The sequence below is a fragment of the Esox lucius genome, chromosome 20 (assembly GCF_011004845.1).
Source record: "Esox lucius isolate fEsoLuc1 chromosome 20, fEsoLuc1.pri, whole genome shotgun sequence".
NCBI lineage: Eukaryota > Metazoa > Chordata > Actinopteri > Esociformes > Esocidae > Esox > Esox lucius.
In genome coordinates this window covers 42,320,141-42,338,643 of record NC_047588.1, presented here as the reverse complement: position 1 = coordinate 42,338,643, position 18,503 = coordinate 42,320,141, and the positions used below count along the sequence as shown (strand labels likewise).

At 45.7% G+C, this 18,503-nt stretch overlaps 1 protein-coding gene across 4 annotated transcripts in view; it reads right to left on the bottom strand.

The window, feature by feature from the left end:
- LOC105029185 (neuropilin-2) overlaps positions 1 to 18,503 on the bottom strand; it is a 107,001-nt gene that overhangs the window by 60,805 nt on the left and 27,693 nt on the right. For all 4 annotated transcript variants that reach the window (XM_029115974.2, XM_029115975.2, XM_029115977.2 and 1 more), the window contains exons 3-4: positions 13,005 to 13,186; positions 3,985 to 4,212 (exon numbers count right to left, since the gene is read on the bottom strand). In XM_029115974.2, coding sequence (XP_028971807.2) covers positions 3,985 to 4,212; positions 13,005 to 13,186 — 410 coding nt within the window. The remainder of the gene's footprint in view (positions 1 to 3,984; positions 4,213 to 13,004; positions 13,187 to 18,503) is intronic.

The following is an 18,503-nucleotide window of genomic DNA, read 5'->3' as shown; positions in this document are numbered from 1 at the left end:
AACACACCAAAATAAGACCAGGACTAGAAAGACAACATACCGAAATAAGACCAGGACTAGAAAGACAACATACCGAAATAAGACCAGGACTAGAAAGACAACACACCAAAATAGGACCAGGACTAGAAAGACAACACACCAAAATAAGACCAGGACTAGAAAGACAACATACCGAAATAAGACCAGGACTAGAAAGACAACATACCGAAATAAGACCAGGACTAGAAAGACAACATACTGAAATAAGACCAGGACTAGAAAGATAACATACTGAAATAAGACCAGGACTAGAAAGACAACATACCGAAATAAGAGCAGGATTAGAAAGGAGACACACCGAAATAAAACCAGGGTTAGAAAGACAACATACCGAAATAAGACAAGGAGTAGAAAGACAACATACCGAAATAAGACAAGGACTAGAAAGACAACATACCGAAATAAGACCAGGACTAGAAAGACAACATACCGAAATAAGACTAGGACTAGAAAGACAACATATTGATATAAGACCTGGGTTAGAAAGACAACACACACTCTAACCAGCATCAACAGCCTATAACCAGCATCAACAGCCTCTAACCAGCATCAACAGCCTATAACCAGCATCAACAGTCTCTAACCAGCATCAACAGCCTATAACCAGCATCAACAGTCTCTAACCAGCATTTACAGCCTATAACCAGCATCAACAGCCTCTAACCAGCATCAACAGCCTATACCCAGCATCAACAGTCCTTGATCACTATCAGAATAAATCTCAGCACCCTAGAATGGGAGAAACCTGGGCATTGATCCAAATGACATAATTCTCTATAGAGAACATTACCTTTAACCACAGGGATGCAGGTGGATTTGGGGACACAGGTTTTGCCCTCACAATTAACATGATGCAGACGCTGGTGTAGCTCTGGGCTATGGAGGACTCCCATTGTGAAAGGATGGATGGAAAACCCTCTCTCTCCATCTCTCTCCTCCCTCTCTCCCCCATCTCCCTCTTCTCCATCCATCTCTCTATTTATCTAATTCCAGAGCGAAGGTTGATGTTTTCTTTCTCTCTGTTCCTCCACTCTTCCTGAATCTACATTCCCTTCTTCCCTACATCAAGCCTCCCCCTCTGCACCCAGTTGTTGGGTTATCGCTTCATTCCTGGATGTTTGTGTGTCAACAGCTATGTGTAATAATGTATTCTGTGACGGCATGGGGGGCGTGGGTGGGAGGTGCAGAGTGGTGGGAGGGTGGAAGGGGGAGGTATCGGGGGTGAGGAGGGGCAGGACCTGTCTATGAGTTGTGGTTTTTCTAATACATTAATCTAACAGCGCTCTGCCTGTTTCCCCCTCTCCCTCCCTCCCTCCCTCCACACCATTTCCTTCCTTCTTTCTTTCTCAGTCCCGGGCATGGATGCAGAGCTAAACAAGAAGAAGAAATAACCCTCAATCGATCAGAACTATTGACTTTTTCTTTCTTTTGGAGTGGGAGGATTTTTTTTTAACTAGAGCTTTTGGAGTGGGAGGATATAGAAAATAGGCCTCTTGAGCAAATAGGAGAAATAAGTATTTTCTTGTTGGGGCGTTACCATATGAACACACATTACTGAGTCGAACCAATCCCTGGGCGGCTCCTCAGCGGACTTCCTGGTTCTGCTGTAGCCACAGATCACGGCGTATTTATTCACGTGTTATCTGACAGCAATCATAATGACTGTGTGTGCTCCTGGACGTGCTTCAGTCTGTCATAATCGCTGAGAAAACAGGAAGGGATCATTTCTATCGCAGAGGAGAGCTGATTCAACATACACTTTTGACTAAATGCAACAAGCTTTGTTCTGGATTTGCTCAGCTAGACTTTAGCAGAAAACTGCGTTTTTCATGGTGGGGGAGAGAGAGACAGAGAGCTGTCCTCCCTCCACACTCCCAGGTTACTGACAAGACCAAACAAATATAATTATGTATATAGTATTTTTAATGGGTTGAACCTCAGTCAACAGTGTGATTCACTCAGAACCCATTGAACCTGAGTCAAAAGTGTGATTCACTCAGAACCCACGGAACCTCAGTCAACAGTGTGATTCACTCAGAACCCACAGAACCTCAGTCAACAGTGTGATTCACTCAGAAGCTATTGAACCTCAGTCAACAGTGTGATTCACTCAGAACCCATTGAACCTCAGTCAAAAGTGTGATACACTCAGAACCCACGGATCCTCGGTTAACAGTGTGATTCACTCAGAACCCACTGAACCTCAGTCAACAGTGTGATACACTCAGAAGCCACTGAACCCCAGACAGCAGTGTGATACACTCAGAACCCATTGAACCTCAGACAGCAGTGTAATACACTCAGAACCCACTGAACCTCAGACAGCAGTGTGATTCACTCAGAACCCATTGAACCTCAGTCAACAGTGTGATACACTCAGAACCCACTGAACCTCAGACAGCAGTGTGATACACTCAGAACCCATTAGACCTCAGTTAACAGTGTGAAACAATGAGATGCCTTGGGCTCTCTTGGGTCTGCTCAGTAGAGTGATGGCATCCAGTGTCAACCATCTCAGTGCCAGCCCAGCCTCCCGGTGAGAAGGGAGCCAGGCTGCCAGGCTGTACACCCTGGTTTCTGTTCCAGCTATTTCAGTAGCAGTGCGTTGGAAGATGAAAGCCCTGCCGAGGGCCGCCTGCTTTCTCCGTCCCCCCCGTTATCTACAGAGGAGGGCTCTCATAGGCCTACAGCCACAAGGGCTGAGGGAGGAGGAGGAAGAGGAGATGAGGAGCGAGTTGGAGGGGGGTAATAGCAGTCGTGTTAACCTTTAACCTTTATCACCAGGGTAAAAATAGGCAGTAAATAATAGAGCTAAGAGATATAATCCCTGTCTGGTGAAGAGCACAGTACAGTACTGTTCCCCAAATGTCAATTACTACAATACTGTTCCCTACTGTAAATCACAGTACAGTACTGTTCCCCAAATGTCAATTAATACAATACTGTTCCCTACCGTTAATCACAGTACAGTACAGTTCCCCAAATGTCAATTACTACAATACTGTTCCCTACTGTTAATCACAGTACAGTACAGTTCCCCAAATATCCATTAATACAATACTTTTCCCTACTGTTAATCACAGTACAGTACGGTTCCCCAAATGTCAATTACTAAAATACTGTTCCCTACAGTTAATCACAGTACAGTACTGTTCCCCAAATGTCAATTAATACAATACTGTTCCCTACAGTTAATCACAGTACAGTACTGTTCCCCATATGTCAATTAATACAATACTGTTCCCTACTGTTAATCACAGTACAGTACTGTTCCCCAAATGTCAATTAATACAATACTGTTCCCTACTGTTAATCACAGTACAGTACTGTTCCCCAAATGTCAATTAATACAATACTGTTCCCTACTGTTAATCACAGTACAGTACTGTTCCCCAAATGTCAATTAATACAATACTGTTCCCTACTGTTAATCACAGTACAGTACTGTTCCCCAAATGTCAATTAATACAATACTGTTCCCTACTGTTAATCACAGTACAGTACTGTTCCCCAAATGTCAATTACTACAATACTGTTCCCTACTGTTAATCACAGTACAGTACTGTTCCCCAAATGTCAATTACTACAATACTGTTCCCTATGGTCAATAAGAGCAAAATACTGTTCCCTACTGTCTATCATAGTAAAATACTGTTCCCTACTGTCTATCATAGTAAAATACTGTTCCCTACTGTCTATCATAGTAAAATACTGTTCCCTACTGTCTATCATAGTAAAATACTGTTCCCTACTGTCTATCATAGTAAAATACTGTTCCCCCAAATGTCAATCACAGTACAATCCTGTTCCTCTTTCAACTGTCTCAACTCTCTCCCTCCGTCTGTCTTGGTACACTGCAGTGTGTGTGTGTGTGTGTGTATGGGTGTGTGTGTGTGTATGTGTGAGTGTGGTGTGTGTGTGTGTGTGTGTGTGAGTGACACTCACCCTGAGGCAGACCATCCCAGACCTCCAGCCAGTCATACTTGCAGTCCCCCTCTCCCCCGGGCAGGGGGTCGTTCTCAAGGTCAAAGGTAATGAAAGTGAGGGTCACGTCCATGGCCGGGGGCACGATGATGATGAAGGAACACTCCAGATTATGGGGGTATTTATCAGGGAAGCCTGGAGACTCGATGATTCCATTCTGACTGGTGAAGTTCCGCGAACAATCCGACCCTGAATAACACAGAATGAGTCACTGTAAGATCAATCAACCACTACGTGTTCATAATGTTTATTACATATCTGAACTATACTTCTGATTAGCTCAGTTTTAATGGTAGCAGTGATGAACATCTTGGGAATTAATGATGGTCTTCATCTGTCCTTTAGTAGACAGTTATTTGCCCAGAAATCAACATATGATGAAAAAAATAACACAAGAGAAATTATCAGGACATTCATCTTCAAAAGAAATGACGGCAATAAAAGAGATGTCAGTCTGTTTGTCAGCTGTTTTCTAATGAATCGCCTGGTGTGTCTTTATTGGCTGCATCCTCTCTCTCCGGGGTTCGAGCTGAGAGACAGACAGCCCTGAGGGGACTCTGCTAGCTCGTCCATTGATCTCATCTGTCTAAGTCTCTACTTCTAAGCAGTAGACGTTAAGACTAAAGGCCTCGCTGTCATGGAGTCTTTACTAATGAGAGGAGCACAGGGTTAAAGAGACCCAGCGGACCTACTGGACACAGAATTAAAGAGACCCAGCGGACCTACTGGACACAGGATTAAAGAGACCCAGCGGACCTACTGGACACAGAATTAAAGAGACCCAGCGGACCTACTGGACACAGGATTAAAGAGACCCAGCGGACCTACTCAACACAGGGTTAAAGAGACCCGGCGGACCTACTGAACACAGAATTAAAGAGACCCAGCAGACCTACTGGACACAGGATTAAAGAGACCCAGCGGACCTACTGGACACAGGGTTAAAGAGACCCAGCGGACCTACTAGACACAGGATTAAAGAGACCCAGCGGACCTAATGGACACAGGATTAAAAAGACCCAGCGGACCCACTCAACACAGGGTTAAAGAGACCCGGCTGACCTACTGAACACAGGGTTAAAGAGACCCAGCGGACCTACTGGACACAGGATTAAAGAGACCCGGCGGACCTACTCAACACAGGGTTAAAGAGACTCTGTGGACCTATTGGACGCAGGGTTAAAGAGACCCTGTGGACCTACTGGATGCAGGGTTAAAGAGACCCTGTGGACCTGATATATGCACAGGGGACCCTGTCATCCTGGTTGTACAAGAACAAGATTCCTCATTAAACACGTTGTCCCCCACCAACGAGGCCATGTGCCTCTGGGACGGTCAGTCTCTCTAAATGAGGCCATGTGCCTCTGGGACGGTCAGTATCTCTAAATGAGGCCATGTGCCTCTGGGACGGTCAGTATCTCTAAATGAGGCCATGTGCCTCTGGGACGATCAGTGTCTCTAAATGAGGCCATGTGCCCCTGGGACGGTCAGCGTCTCTAAATGAGGCCATGTGCCTCTGGGACGGTCAGTGTCTCTAAATGAGGCCATGTGCCTCTGGGACGGTCAGTATCTCTAAATGAGGCCATGTGTCTTCTGGGACGGTCAGTGTCTCTAAATGAGGCCATGTGCCTCTGAGATGGTCAGTATCTGTAAATGAGGCCAAGTTGCCTCTGAGATGGTCAGTATCTGTAAATGAGGCCATGTGCCTCTGGGACAGTCAGTATCTGTAAATGAGGCCATGTGCCTCTGGGACGTCAGTATCTCTAAATGAGGCCATGTGCCTCTGGAACGGTCAGTGTCTCTAAATGAGGCCATGTGCCTCTGGGACAGTCAGTATCTGTAAATGAGGCCATGTGCCTCTGGGACGGTCAGTGTCTCTAAATGAGGCCATGTGCCTCTGGGACGGTCAGTGTCTCTAAATGAGGCCATGTGCCTCTGGGACGTCAGTATCTCTAAATGAGGCCATGTGCCTCTGGGACGGTCAGTGTCTCTAAATGAGGCCATGTGCCTCTGGGACAGTCAGTATCTGTAAATGAGGCCATGTGCCTCTGGGACGGTCAGTGTCTCTAAATGAGGCCATGTGCCTCTGGGACGGTCAGTGTCTCTAAATGAGGCCATGTGCCTCTGGGACGGTCAGTGTCTCTAAATGAGGCCATGTGCCTCTGGGACGATCAGTGTCTCTAAATGAGGCCATGTGCCTCTGGGACGGTCAGTGTCTCTAAATGAGGCCATGTGCCTCTGGGACAGTCAGTATCTGTAAATGAGGCCATGTGCCACTGGGACGGTCAGTGTTTCTAAATGCCAGATCTCAAGATCCATATTCACCACACCATGGTGTGTTTGTGAGCGTGTCTACATCATATTGGTGTGTGTGTGTACATCATATTGGTGTGTGTGTGTACATCATATTGGTGTGTGTGTGTACATCATATTGGTGTGTGTGTGTACATCATATGCGTGTGTGTGTGTGTGTGTGCTCCTCTCTGACCTCCTCCTCCAACAGGATCATACTTGACAGACTACCCCTCGTAAATGTTAGTGTGTGTGTGTATAACAGTGTCTCACGGGTGTGTGTGTGTGTGGCCCGTCACAGCTGGTGTGATGGAGTATTAATAGTTATGGTATTAGAGATATCTGAGAGTTAAGAGCTGCAGATTACCCTGTTTGTTCTTTGATCCGCTGATATTTATGCACCCCCTTCCTCGCCTCTTTCCCTTCTGCCCCTCTGACCGCATACCCCTCAGCCTGTCAACAACCCCCCACCCCCCCCACGGCCTCCGGTATCTCTCTGTTGCAATACCCCTGGTGTCTGGGTCTCCACGGTCCTCACTGATCAGCTTCAGCCTTCATTGTGTAGTAATAAGAGGCAGATCGGGGAGACGAGGAAGCAATGTTCCTCTCACGCTGCGTATGTGTGTGTGTTAGGTGTGTGTGTGTGTGGGATGTGTGTGTGTGTTGAGTGCGTGTGTGTGTGTGTTGGGTGTGTGTGTGTGTGTGTGTTGGGTGTGTGTGTGTGTGTGGTGGACTGGGAACACTCAGAGGGTCGCCATGTATCTCTTGAAATACATTGTATCTCCTGAAAGACCATGTATCTCTTGAAAGACATTGTATCTCCTAAAAGACCATGTATCTCCTGAAAGACCAGGTATCTCCTGAAAGACCATGTATCTCCTGGTTTCTCTCTCTGTTCCATGCCAGCTACATCTGGGACATCCTGACTGACTGACTGTCTGAAAGACTGTTAGCCTGACTGACTGACTGTCTGACAGACTGTTAGCCTGACTGACTGTCTGAATGACTGTTAGCCTGACTGACTGACTGTCTGACAGACTGTTAACCTAGCCTGGAGAGCTGCAGGCTGACTGACAGTCTGACTGGCTGGCTGATCGACTGACTGATTGGCTGGCTGACTGATCGACAGACTGACTTAATAAATGACTGACTGGCTGGCTGATTGACTGGCTGTCTGACTGGCTGGCTGACTAACTGAGTGACTAACGGACTGACTGGCTGATCGACTGGCTGTCTTGAGGTGGAGAAACCATCAGAGCATGTGTGAGTGTCTGTTCCGCCAGCAGCACTAGTCCCCCTCCCATTAGTTCATGGTTGTGAACACGGTCAAAACACACCCCAGCGCTCCTCCACCAAGAACAGTCGACTGGCGGGGGGGGGTAGATATGGGAGTACACCACATGGCTGAGTGACCTCCAAACCGATCCTGGAGCTGGCGTGTGTGTTGTTGTGTGAGCGTGTGTGAGCGTGTGTGAGCGTGTGTGGGCGCGTTAGCGTGGGAAGCGTTGGCACGCTAGGGGCATCTAGTCCACATTCATTCAGTAGTAGTCTGAACAGCATCATAATTAGCACCCCCCAGCCCCCCGCATGCACCTCGCAATGTTTCCCCCGCGATGCTACATCCCGGACTCAACCCTTCATCTCAATGATTAGATGCTTTACTGCAGTGTCTGGACTAAACATGGTAGATGTCAGGTACTTATTTTAAATGCTGGTTCTGTTCATGTGAAATATGTATTTATGTAGGGACTCATGTTGGAGCTAATGTTTTATGAGACGTGCCAGAACTCAAGCAGTAGGAAACATGAAACAATATCTTCATAAAAATAAGGAGTGCTGAGTTGCTCAGTTCCTGTTCCGGTGAGTTTTAGCCAAAGTCAACCACCCGTTTTCTGTTACCTGTAGTTAGGACCCTACACAGTACCTCAGAGAACCTGAGAGAGCCTGTTCTACAGAGAGGAGGGTTCCAGACTGAATTTACAGACATGTTCTACAGAGAGGAGGGTTCTACACTGGAGAGGAGGGTTCTAGACTGGATCTACAGATATGTTCCACAGACATGAGGGTTCTAGACTGAATCTACAGACATGTTCCACAGAAAGGGGGGTTCTAGACTGGAGAGGAGGGTTCTGGACTGGATCTACAGACATGTTCTACAGAGAGGAGGATTCTAGTCTGGATCTACAGACATGTTCTACAGAGAGGAGGATTCTAGTCTGGATCTACAGACATGTTCCACAGAGAGGAGTGTCTGGGGTACAACAGCTGGGGGGGCAGTTGTTGGCTGGGTTGTGATTGGTCCATCATGCTGACAGGCCACTCCCAGGAAGTCTTCCTTTTTTAACCGTAGCAACAGTACTATTCTGTACACAATTCGTGTGAAGAGTGAGTAGTTTTCTGTCTGTCTGTCTGTCTGTCTGCCTGAGGGTTCTGCTCTGGCCTGATTACACTCAAAGGGTCCAGGATGAAATGGGGGCAGAGGGGGGAGTGATACAGACAGACCCCCCTCATTACCCAGCAGGGGGGCAAGGGGCCCTAATTTACCCCTCCTCAGGGGCGGGGAAGACACAGACAAAACCAACAAGGGAGAAAGGGGGAGAGAAATGAGGAGAGAACGGGGGGGCTCCACTCTCTCTACCAAGTCCTCTAAGCCCCACGGATGTTTTCATCATGAGGAAACTCTTCCAAAAATGCAGGACAAAAACAAAGTCCCCCATTAAGAATTTATGAGCATGTTTCATCACCAAGGTCCATAGCTATTGTAGACAGCAGGCTCCATCACTATGATGAATCTCACTCAGATAACCACTGTCTCTTGACAGAAGGCAGAAGACAGACAGAGGTCAACTAACAGGTGAAACTCTGACCGGGTAAACAGGAGCAACACATCATCATTACAATCCCCTGGCCAAGTGGCAAAACACAACATTTACAGAGAGATAGACAGGGAGAGAGAAAGACAGGGAGAGAGAAAGACAGGGAGAGAGAGAAGAGAGATGGATGGACAGATTGAAAGAGAAAGAGATATTACAGAGTGGCAGAGAGTGTGAGGGGAGAGGGGAAAGGAGAGGAGAGACAGGAGGAGAAAGAGGAGGAGAGGGCAGAGAAGAGGTTTGATGCATGGCCTGTTTCTGTGTCAGAGTGGACACTCCTCAGGGCTGTGTATTTAACCAAGATACTATCTACTCTGTGGGAGCCTGTTGGACTGTCTCATCCCTCCCTCATCCCTCTCTCATCCCCCTCTCATACCTCTCTTAGCCTCCAACCAGGCTGGAGACACACCTTCATAAATAAACAACCATCATACAAGACGTTGTTCTTCTCTCTCCCCATTTAGGTCTCTCTATCTTCCTCTCACAGTTGTAAACAGTATTTATCAAGACGTCTTGGCACAAGAAGCTGCTGGGATGTTGGGAGTAGGCAGACAGACAGGAATCAGGTTGGCATGGTGACATGTTCTAAGTCCCTCTCTGTCTACCACTCACTAATACCCAGAGCCCCCTGGAAGAGAGTTGTTCCAGGTTATAGAACGTCCACAACACAGGCACCTTTATCCTCTACATGTTGGTGATTTCATTGTACTGGAGCACCTCAGACAACATGAAAACACCCGAAACAAGTTAAGCAGAGCAGTGAAATTAACAGATGTTATTATGGATCAGCGTGCAGGGAAAATTTGAATTCTGGTTCACACTGTGCCAACATATCACATATCTGCCTCCACTGGACATCTTCATATGTTTAGGCAACTAGCAGAACTAATCAGCCCGACCCGTTAACATGAATGATCCCAGAGCAGCTGAGGAGTAAGAGGTGCTGTGGAAGCAACAGACAAAATGCCAATCTCTCTATGAATATGTCTCGGCTCACACACACCAACGCGTGCACACACACAAACACACACATTAAACGGTTCACACACACCCACACATGCTGAGTTGTATCTTCCGGCATAATGAGATCCTGTTAATACCATGGCAACAGCTTTTACACTTTACGTTTCAGCCGCAGGTTTCGTCATTATTTCTGGTAAATAAAACAAATGTGTTTGTTTGTGAGCATGTTAGACAGGAACTACAACATGACAGTATAGATGTGGACCGTCTTCCTGACTGTGTGTGTGGTGTGTGTGTTGTGTGTGGTGTGTGTGCGTGTGGTGTGTGTGTATGTGTGTTTGAGTGTGTCTGTGACAAGCAGTAATTTCAACCTAATTTTAACATTGTGCGGCTGCACATACAGACTTACAGACAACAAATACAGACAGGCAACCCAGGCAGACAGAGACAAACTGACAGACGCCACAGACAGACATCGCCGTCTGTCTGTGTGTGTATCTCTTTCCCTCTTGCTTATATATAAAACAAACATACTGTAATACTATAAGTACACCATTAGTGTGTGTGTGTGTGTCTGTGTGTGTGTGTGTGTGTGTGTGTGTGTGTCTGTGTGTGTGTGTGTGTGTGTGTGTGTGTCTGTGTGTGTGTGTGTGTGTGTGTGTCTGTGTGTGTGTGTGTGTGTGTCTGTGTGTGTCTGTGTGTGTGTGTGTGTGTGTGTGTGTGTCTGTGTGTGTCTGTGTGTGTCTGTGTGTGTGTGTGTCTGTGTGTGTGTGTGTCTGTGTGTCTCGACAGAACTCACCCAGGGGGGCTGTTCCACTAACATGGCCGTTGTTAACACCGCAGCTCACTGAGGGACAGGGACCCGACCTGCCACAATAAACCACACCAGACCTAACCACCACACGTGTTTTCATAGACCTCACACTCCCCCACTCCCCCCTCTCCCCCACTCCCCCCTCTCCCCTCTCCAGGGACCAGAGATCAGGACTCAATTAAGCAGGCATTCCTGGAATGCTTTCAGGAGGAACAGAAGACGAGTGACCGGCGTTTATTTTCCTCACCCTCGCCCTTGATCTGAATTTGTCAGGGTGTGTGTCCGACGGGCCCGTGAAGGAGAGCAGTGTGTGTGTGTGTGTGTGTGTGTGTGTCCGACGGGCCCGTGAAGGAGAGCAGTGTGTGTGTGTGTGTGTGTCCGACGGGCCCCGTGAAGGAGAGCAGTGTGTGTGTGTGTGTGTCCGACGGCCCCGTGAAGGAGAGCAGTGTGTGTGTCCGACGGGCCCCGTGAAGGAGAGCAGTGTGTGTGTGTGTGTGTGTGTGTCTTCTGTAAGCAGTGCTGTGAAGGAGAGCGGTGTCACGCGTGGCTAGGCCCCCAGTCCCAAGAGTTAATCCATGGGTGTGTGTGTGTGTGTGTGTGTGTGTGAGTCTGTCCGTGTGTGTGTCAGTGTGTATGTTTCCACAAAACTACGACTCTCTGGGTAGATCCATGTGGGGTTAATTGTCTTTCTCCAGGACAGAAAAACAGATTTAAAAAAAAATGTTTTTGTCTCTGAGATTAGAACCAGACACTTTCATTTATTAGCTCTTGATGACTAGGCTCTCCTGCTGCCCCAAAGCCATCCCAACACCCAACTCTCTACAGAGTACACCAAACATCTGACAAACCCATCCCAACACCCTACAGAGTACACCAAACATCTGACAAAACCATCCCAACTCCCTACAGAGTACACCAAACATCTGACAAACCCATCCCAACACCCTACAGAGTACACCAAACATCTGACAAACCCATCCCAACACCCTACAGAGTACACCAAACATCTGACAAACCCATCCCAACACCATACAGAGTACACCAAACATCTGACAAAACTATCCCAACACCATACAGAGTACACCAAACATCTGACAAACCCATCCCAACACCCTACAGAGTACACCAAACATCTGACAAACCCATCCCAACACCATACAGAGTACACCAAACATCTGACAAAACTATCCCAACAACCTACAGAGTACACCAAACATCTGACAAATCCATCCCAACACCCAACATCCTACAGAGTACACCAAACATCTGACATTGGAATTGCTGCACAAACACATTACACAATGTAATCTGACCTAGTGGATGAAACACAGGGGTTACTTTATATTGGTTTGTATTATTTTATAATTTATTATTTATATATCTGGTCAGGATAGCACAACCAGTAACTATAACAACTCTTTTCCAGGAGTTCCTGGGCCTGTCATACTACATAGCGTACCATTCGGGACACAGGCTTGAGAGTTATACCATTTAAGCTCCAAGTTTAGGTCACAATGTGGCCAATGACAGGGACTCCCACATTTCATCAACAAATCATCTTACCCCATCTGGGTTTGGTTTGACGCATAAACACCAAGGCTGCTTAGAAACACACGAGAAGGGAGGAGTCAGTACTGGTCTCCTGTGTGAAATGGATAATATTCTCAAACTAAAAATTAAGCCAGCATTCAATCATTTTCTGACCTCTAAAACATTTACTCAACCTCTTCTACAAAGACACCATTGTAAATCTTAATGTTTTCAGAAAGTTCTGTAGACTTTCTTCAAACAACACTAGAAAACAAGCATTTGAAATGTGATATATAGGCAACTCATTAGAGATCAAATATCAACAGAAATTATTTCTTTAAATAATTCCCAATGTTTTGGACAAGCTAGCTTTTAAGTCATTCAGACAGACAGACTAAGTCAGTCAGACAGACAGTCAAAAAGTGTTGCTACGACCACAGACCTCCTTTCTCCCGACATTTGTGTGCAGTTGTGTTGTGTTGTTTCGTTGTGGCGCATATTAGAATCACCTGTCTTGAAGATCTCGTATCTAAGCGAGAAGCCGGCCCCCTGGTGGGCGTAGTCGGAGACAAACTTGATGTGCAGCACAGGGCCGGACGAAATGATGGCCGGGGGGGCAATGTTGCTGCAGTGTTTTCCCAACAGGTCTCCGCTGTCACTGCTCCCATCACGGATCTCGATGAAGTCATACCTGAACAAGGAGAATGACAGGAAATATGGAATGTTGTTATGGAAAATCAGAGCAACGGATTGACGAAGGGTCATCTAAGCGATAATACTTGTATATGTACACAATATTTATATATTCATGAAATCCTAGAAGAGACTCATGCAAACACGTTCAGTTTTGGGTGTCAAGACGTTAAATCAGACAGAAATAATTATCTTGACAAGAAGAACCAATCACACAATAGGAAAACAGAGGTAATTGATGTTAGTGCATATATATATATATATATATATACAATAGAGTTCTGGTCTAAAGTAGTGGATTATATATAGAATAAGGTTCTGGTCTAAAGTAGTGGACAAAATAGAGAATAAGGTTCTGGTTTAAAGTAGTGGACTATATAAAGAATAAGGTTCTGGTTTAAAGTAGTGGACTCTATATAGAGAAAAAGGTTCTGGTTTAAAGTAGTGGACTCTATATAGAGAATAAGGTTCTGGTTTAAAGTAGTGGACTATATAAAGAATAAAGTTCTGGTCTAAAGTAGTGGACTCTATATAGAGAATAAGGTTCTGGTTTAAAGTAGTGGACTATATAAAGAATAAGGTTCTGGTTTAAAGTAGTGGACTCTATATAGAGAAAAAGGTTCTGGTTTAAAGTAGTGGACTCTATATAGAGAATAAGGTTCTGGTTTAAAGTAGTGGACTATATAAAGAATAAAGTTCTGGTCTAAAGTAGTGGACTCTATATAGAGAATAAGGTTCTGGTTTAAAGTAGTGGACTATATAAAGAATAAGGTTCTGGTCTAAAGTAGTGGACCCTATATAGAGAATATGGAGACCTTCAATGAAGCCAGTTGCGTGTCATTTCAGCCAGTCTCCAGTCCTCTCTGACCCTTCACCTTTAGTGACCTAGCTCTATTCTCTACCCAGACACAGATTCCTAGTTGTCAGTTTCGAGATTTTTAGCAACACGTTTTTTTTGCTCTCAGGTCGTTGCTGTAATTGAGAATGTGGTCTCAGCATACAAACCTGCCAAACAGTAAAACAATGTGATTAATAAAAGCCAGACCCTCCATATTCAACCCTTGGACCCAGACTGGAAGCCCTCCAAACATCCACTGAATCCAGGAGCCAGGAGGGCAACTTCATCTGCTGAGGCCAACAGGTGAGGTCACTCAAGGCTGAAACCCAGTCCTGAAGTTAAATATAAATATAACACCCTGTGTCCTGTAGTTTAATAAAAATATAACACCCTGTGTCCTGTAGTTTAATAAAAATATAACACCCTGTGTCCTGTAGTTTAATAAAAATATAACACCCTGTGTCCTGTAGTTTAATATAAATATAACACCCTGTGTCCTGTAGTTTAATAAAAATATAACACCCTGTGTCCTGTAGTTTAATAAAAATATAACACCCTGTGTCCTGTAGTTTAATATAAATATAACACCCTGTGTCCTGTAGTTTAATAAAAATATAACACCCTGTGTCCTGTAGTTTAATAAAAATATAACACCCTGTGTCCTGTAGTTTAATATAAATATAACACCCTGTGTCCTGTAGTTTGATATAAATACAACACCCTATGTCCTGTAGTTTGATATAAATACAACACCCTATGTCCTGTAGTTTAATATAAATATAAAACCCTGTGTCCTGTAGTTTAATTTAAATATAACACCCTGTGTCCTGTAGTTTAATATAAATATAACACCCTGTGTCCTGTAGTTTAATAAAAATATAACACCCTGTGTCCTGTAGTTTAATAAAAATATAACACCCTGTGTCCTGTAGTTTAATATAAATATAACACCCTGTGTCCTGTAGTTTGATATAAATACAACACCCTATGTCCTGTAGTTTGATATAAATACAACACCCTATGTCCTGTAGTTTAATATAAATATAAAACCCTGTGTCCTGTAGTTTAATTTAAATATAACACCCTGTGTCCTGTAGTTTAATTTAAATATGACACCTCATTTCAGTTATCTTCATTTTCCAGGCTGCCAGTGCATTGTAATATAATTTGTACACCTTTTTGTATTCCAGTCCATGTTAAAATTGACATAGTATTATTTACAGATCTGTGCAGACTGGAAAAAGAGGTGGAGATAAAGAAAGCCTTTGTGTGAACTAGTTACATATGTGTGTGTATGTGTATGTGTGTGGGGGAGGTAAGATACCCAGCTGTCTTTCCAGTGTATAGTTTCTCATTTCTCAGTCCTAATGAGTCTTCTGTTTTGTTGTTCGTACTCAGAAGACTACTGCATACTGCCTCAGGACTACATTGTGTGTGTATATGTGAGTGTATGTATGAATGTGTATGTTTGTGTTTATGTGTCTGTGTGTGCGTGTGTGTGTGTGTGTGTGTGTGTGTGTGTATGTAGGCATGTATGTGTGTGTTTGTATGTGTGTATCTGATTGTGTGTATGTATGTGTGTATCTGATTGGGTGTATGTATGTGTATGTATGTGAGTGTGTGTATGTATGTGTGTATCTGAATGTGTGTGTGTATGTGTGTATCTGATTGATTGTGTGTATGTATGTGTGTATGTGAATGTGTGTATGTATGTGTGTATCTGATTGTATGTATGTATGTATGTATGTATGTGTGTATCAGATTGATTGTGTGTATGTGTGTGTGTATCTGATTGATTGTGTGTATGTGTGTGTGTGTATCTGATTGATTGTGTGTATGTGTGTGTTTGTATCTGATTGATTGTGTGTATGTGTGTATGGGAGTATGTGTGTATGTGTGTGTGTAATCTCTATTAACAGATGTTGATAATGAAACCGGTCCCATTATGAACATCTGACTCTCTAAGGCGATTATTGAAAAACACAACAGACTTGGTTCCTCTGTCAACTGGAGAGGAAAAAGGACGAGCCACCAGCCTGTTGTTTCCACTGTGACCCGGAGTCGCTGATTACCACACTATTACTGTTACAGGAAAAACACCTCAAGTATCACAGGACAGAGGACAAGGCCTCTGCGCATTTCTAATCCGTGTTCCATGATATTCCCACATGTATGACCAGCATGGTTTGATCACGCAGAACCAGGAGTGACAGGTCCAGGGAGGAAAGCTGGCTAAACGTTTGAGTCTCCACGCTGGTTTTATCGTGATCACAGGAGACATCACGCGTGAGTCAAAACCTATTCCATAAAACTTAACGATTAATTATTAATGTTGTGTTTCTTCATAACTTCACTGTGCATTTGAAACCGTGCGACAGTGAACATTTTGGCGCATGCCAACACTGGCCCCGCCCTAGCGAACACTGACGCTCATGGCTACAAACGATGTCTCTATAAAGACCCAGCCCTTCACCCGTGTTCTGGGTCCGTCGTGTCTGGGACATGTGTTCTACCATGGAATTATGGTGCTGAACGGCTTCCTCAGGATAACGACTACCAGTTAAAATAGACCATAAAGGCGTAGCCTCGCAGTGGAGAGATGTTGTTGCATGTGGAGACGAGCTGGGGAGGAGGAGGAGGTGAAACCAGTTAGAGACAGTGTGTCAGAGACAGTGTGTCAGAGACAGTGTGTCAGAGACAGCGCATCAGAAACAGCGTGTTAGAGACAGTGTGTCAGAGACAGCGCGTCAGAAACAGTGTGTCAGAGACAGTGTGTCAGAGACAGTGTGTCAGAGACAGCGTGTCAGAGACAGTGTGTCAGAGACAGTGTGTCAGAGGCAGTGCGTCAGAGACAGCGCGTCAGAAACAGCGCGTCAGATACAGCGTGTTAGAGACAGTTTGTCAGAGACAGCTAATCAGAGGCAACGTGTCAGAGACAGTGTGTCAGAGACAGTGCATCAGAGGCAGTGTGTCAGAGACAGTGCATCAGAGGCAGTGTGTCAGAGATAGTGCATCAGAAGCAGTGTGTCAGAGACAGCTTATCAGAGGCAGCATGTCAGAGACAGTGTGTCAGAGACAGCATGTCAGAGGAAGTGCATCAGAAGCAGCGTGTCAGAGGCAGTGCATCAGAGGCAACGTGTCAGAGACAGCGTGTCAGAGGCAGTGCATCAGAAGCAGCATGTCAGAGGCAGTGCATCTGAGGCAATGTGTCAGAGACAGCGTGTCAGAGGCAGTGCGTCAGAGGCAGCGTGTCAGAGACAGTGTGTCAGAGACAGCGTGTCAGAGGCAGTGCGTCCATGACAACTTATCAGAGGCAGCGTGTCAGAGACAGCTTATCAGAGGCAGCATGTCAGAGACAGTGTTTCAGAGACAGTGTGTCAGAGACAGTGTGTCAGAGGCAGCGTGTCAGAGGCAGCGTGTCAGAGACAGCGTGTCAGAGACAGCTTATCAGAGGCAGCATGTCAGAGACAGTGTGTCAGAGACTGCGTGTCAGAGGCAGTGCATCAGAAGCAGCGTGTCAGAGGCAGTGCATCAGAGGCAGCATGTCAGAGATAGCGTGTTAGAGGCAGTGCGTCAGAAGCGGCGTGTCAGAGGCAACGTGTCAGAGACAGCATTAGAGTTACAGCGCATAATCAACAGCGTGTCAGTGACAGTGTGTCCAAGACAACTTATCAGAGCCAGGGTGTCCAAGACAACTTATCAGAGGCAGCGTGCCAGAGACAACAGCGTGTCAGAGACAACAGCGTGTCAGAATCAGCGTGTCAGAGACAACAGCGTGTCAGAGGCAGGCTATCAGAGTCAGCGTGTCAGAGGCAGCAAGTCAGAGGCAGCATGTCAGAGACAACAGCGTGTCAGAGTCAGCGTGTCAGAGACAACAGCGTGTCAGAGTCAGCGTGTCAGAGACAACAGCGTGTCAGAGTCAGCGTGTCAGAGACAACAGCGTGTCAGAGACAACAGCGTAAGCTCAGAACACAGGGGAAGTGACAATGTTGGTTTTACTGGAGAGGAGGAGGTTTCAGTGGTTGTTCTAGAAGCTTTCCGGGAGTGTTTCCCTCTTTCCTTCTCCCTTCCTGTTTCTTTCTCTCTCTCTGTATCAGACTCATTTTCTGTGGGGCACATAAGCGGTGTGTCAGAGGAGCTATGTCAGAGGAGCATCGGGGGTAGAGGAGGAGAACCTGACACCCCCCCACCACCTGACAGACACAAACAGGTGTCTTCCCCCTCCCCCCTCTTCACCAGCCCCCTCAGCTCCTCAGCTCTGAGCCACTCTACTCTATTGGGTACAGGTATAGAGAGGGCGGGAGGGGAGGGAGGGAAAGAGAGAGAGGTCTGTCAGGCCAAATACAACAATGTACCATCAGAGCAGTAAGACGTGTGACCCGATGCCGCGAGAAAAGGGCGACCGGTAGAGCACAAACAACACTGTGAACACGAAGATTCATCACCTCCTTTATTTTCCCTTGTCATTCCCATTTGT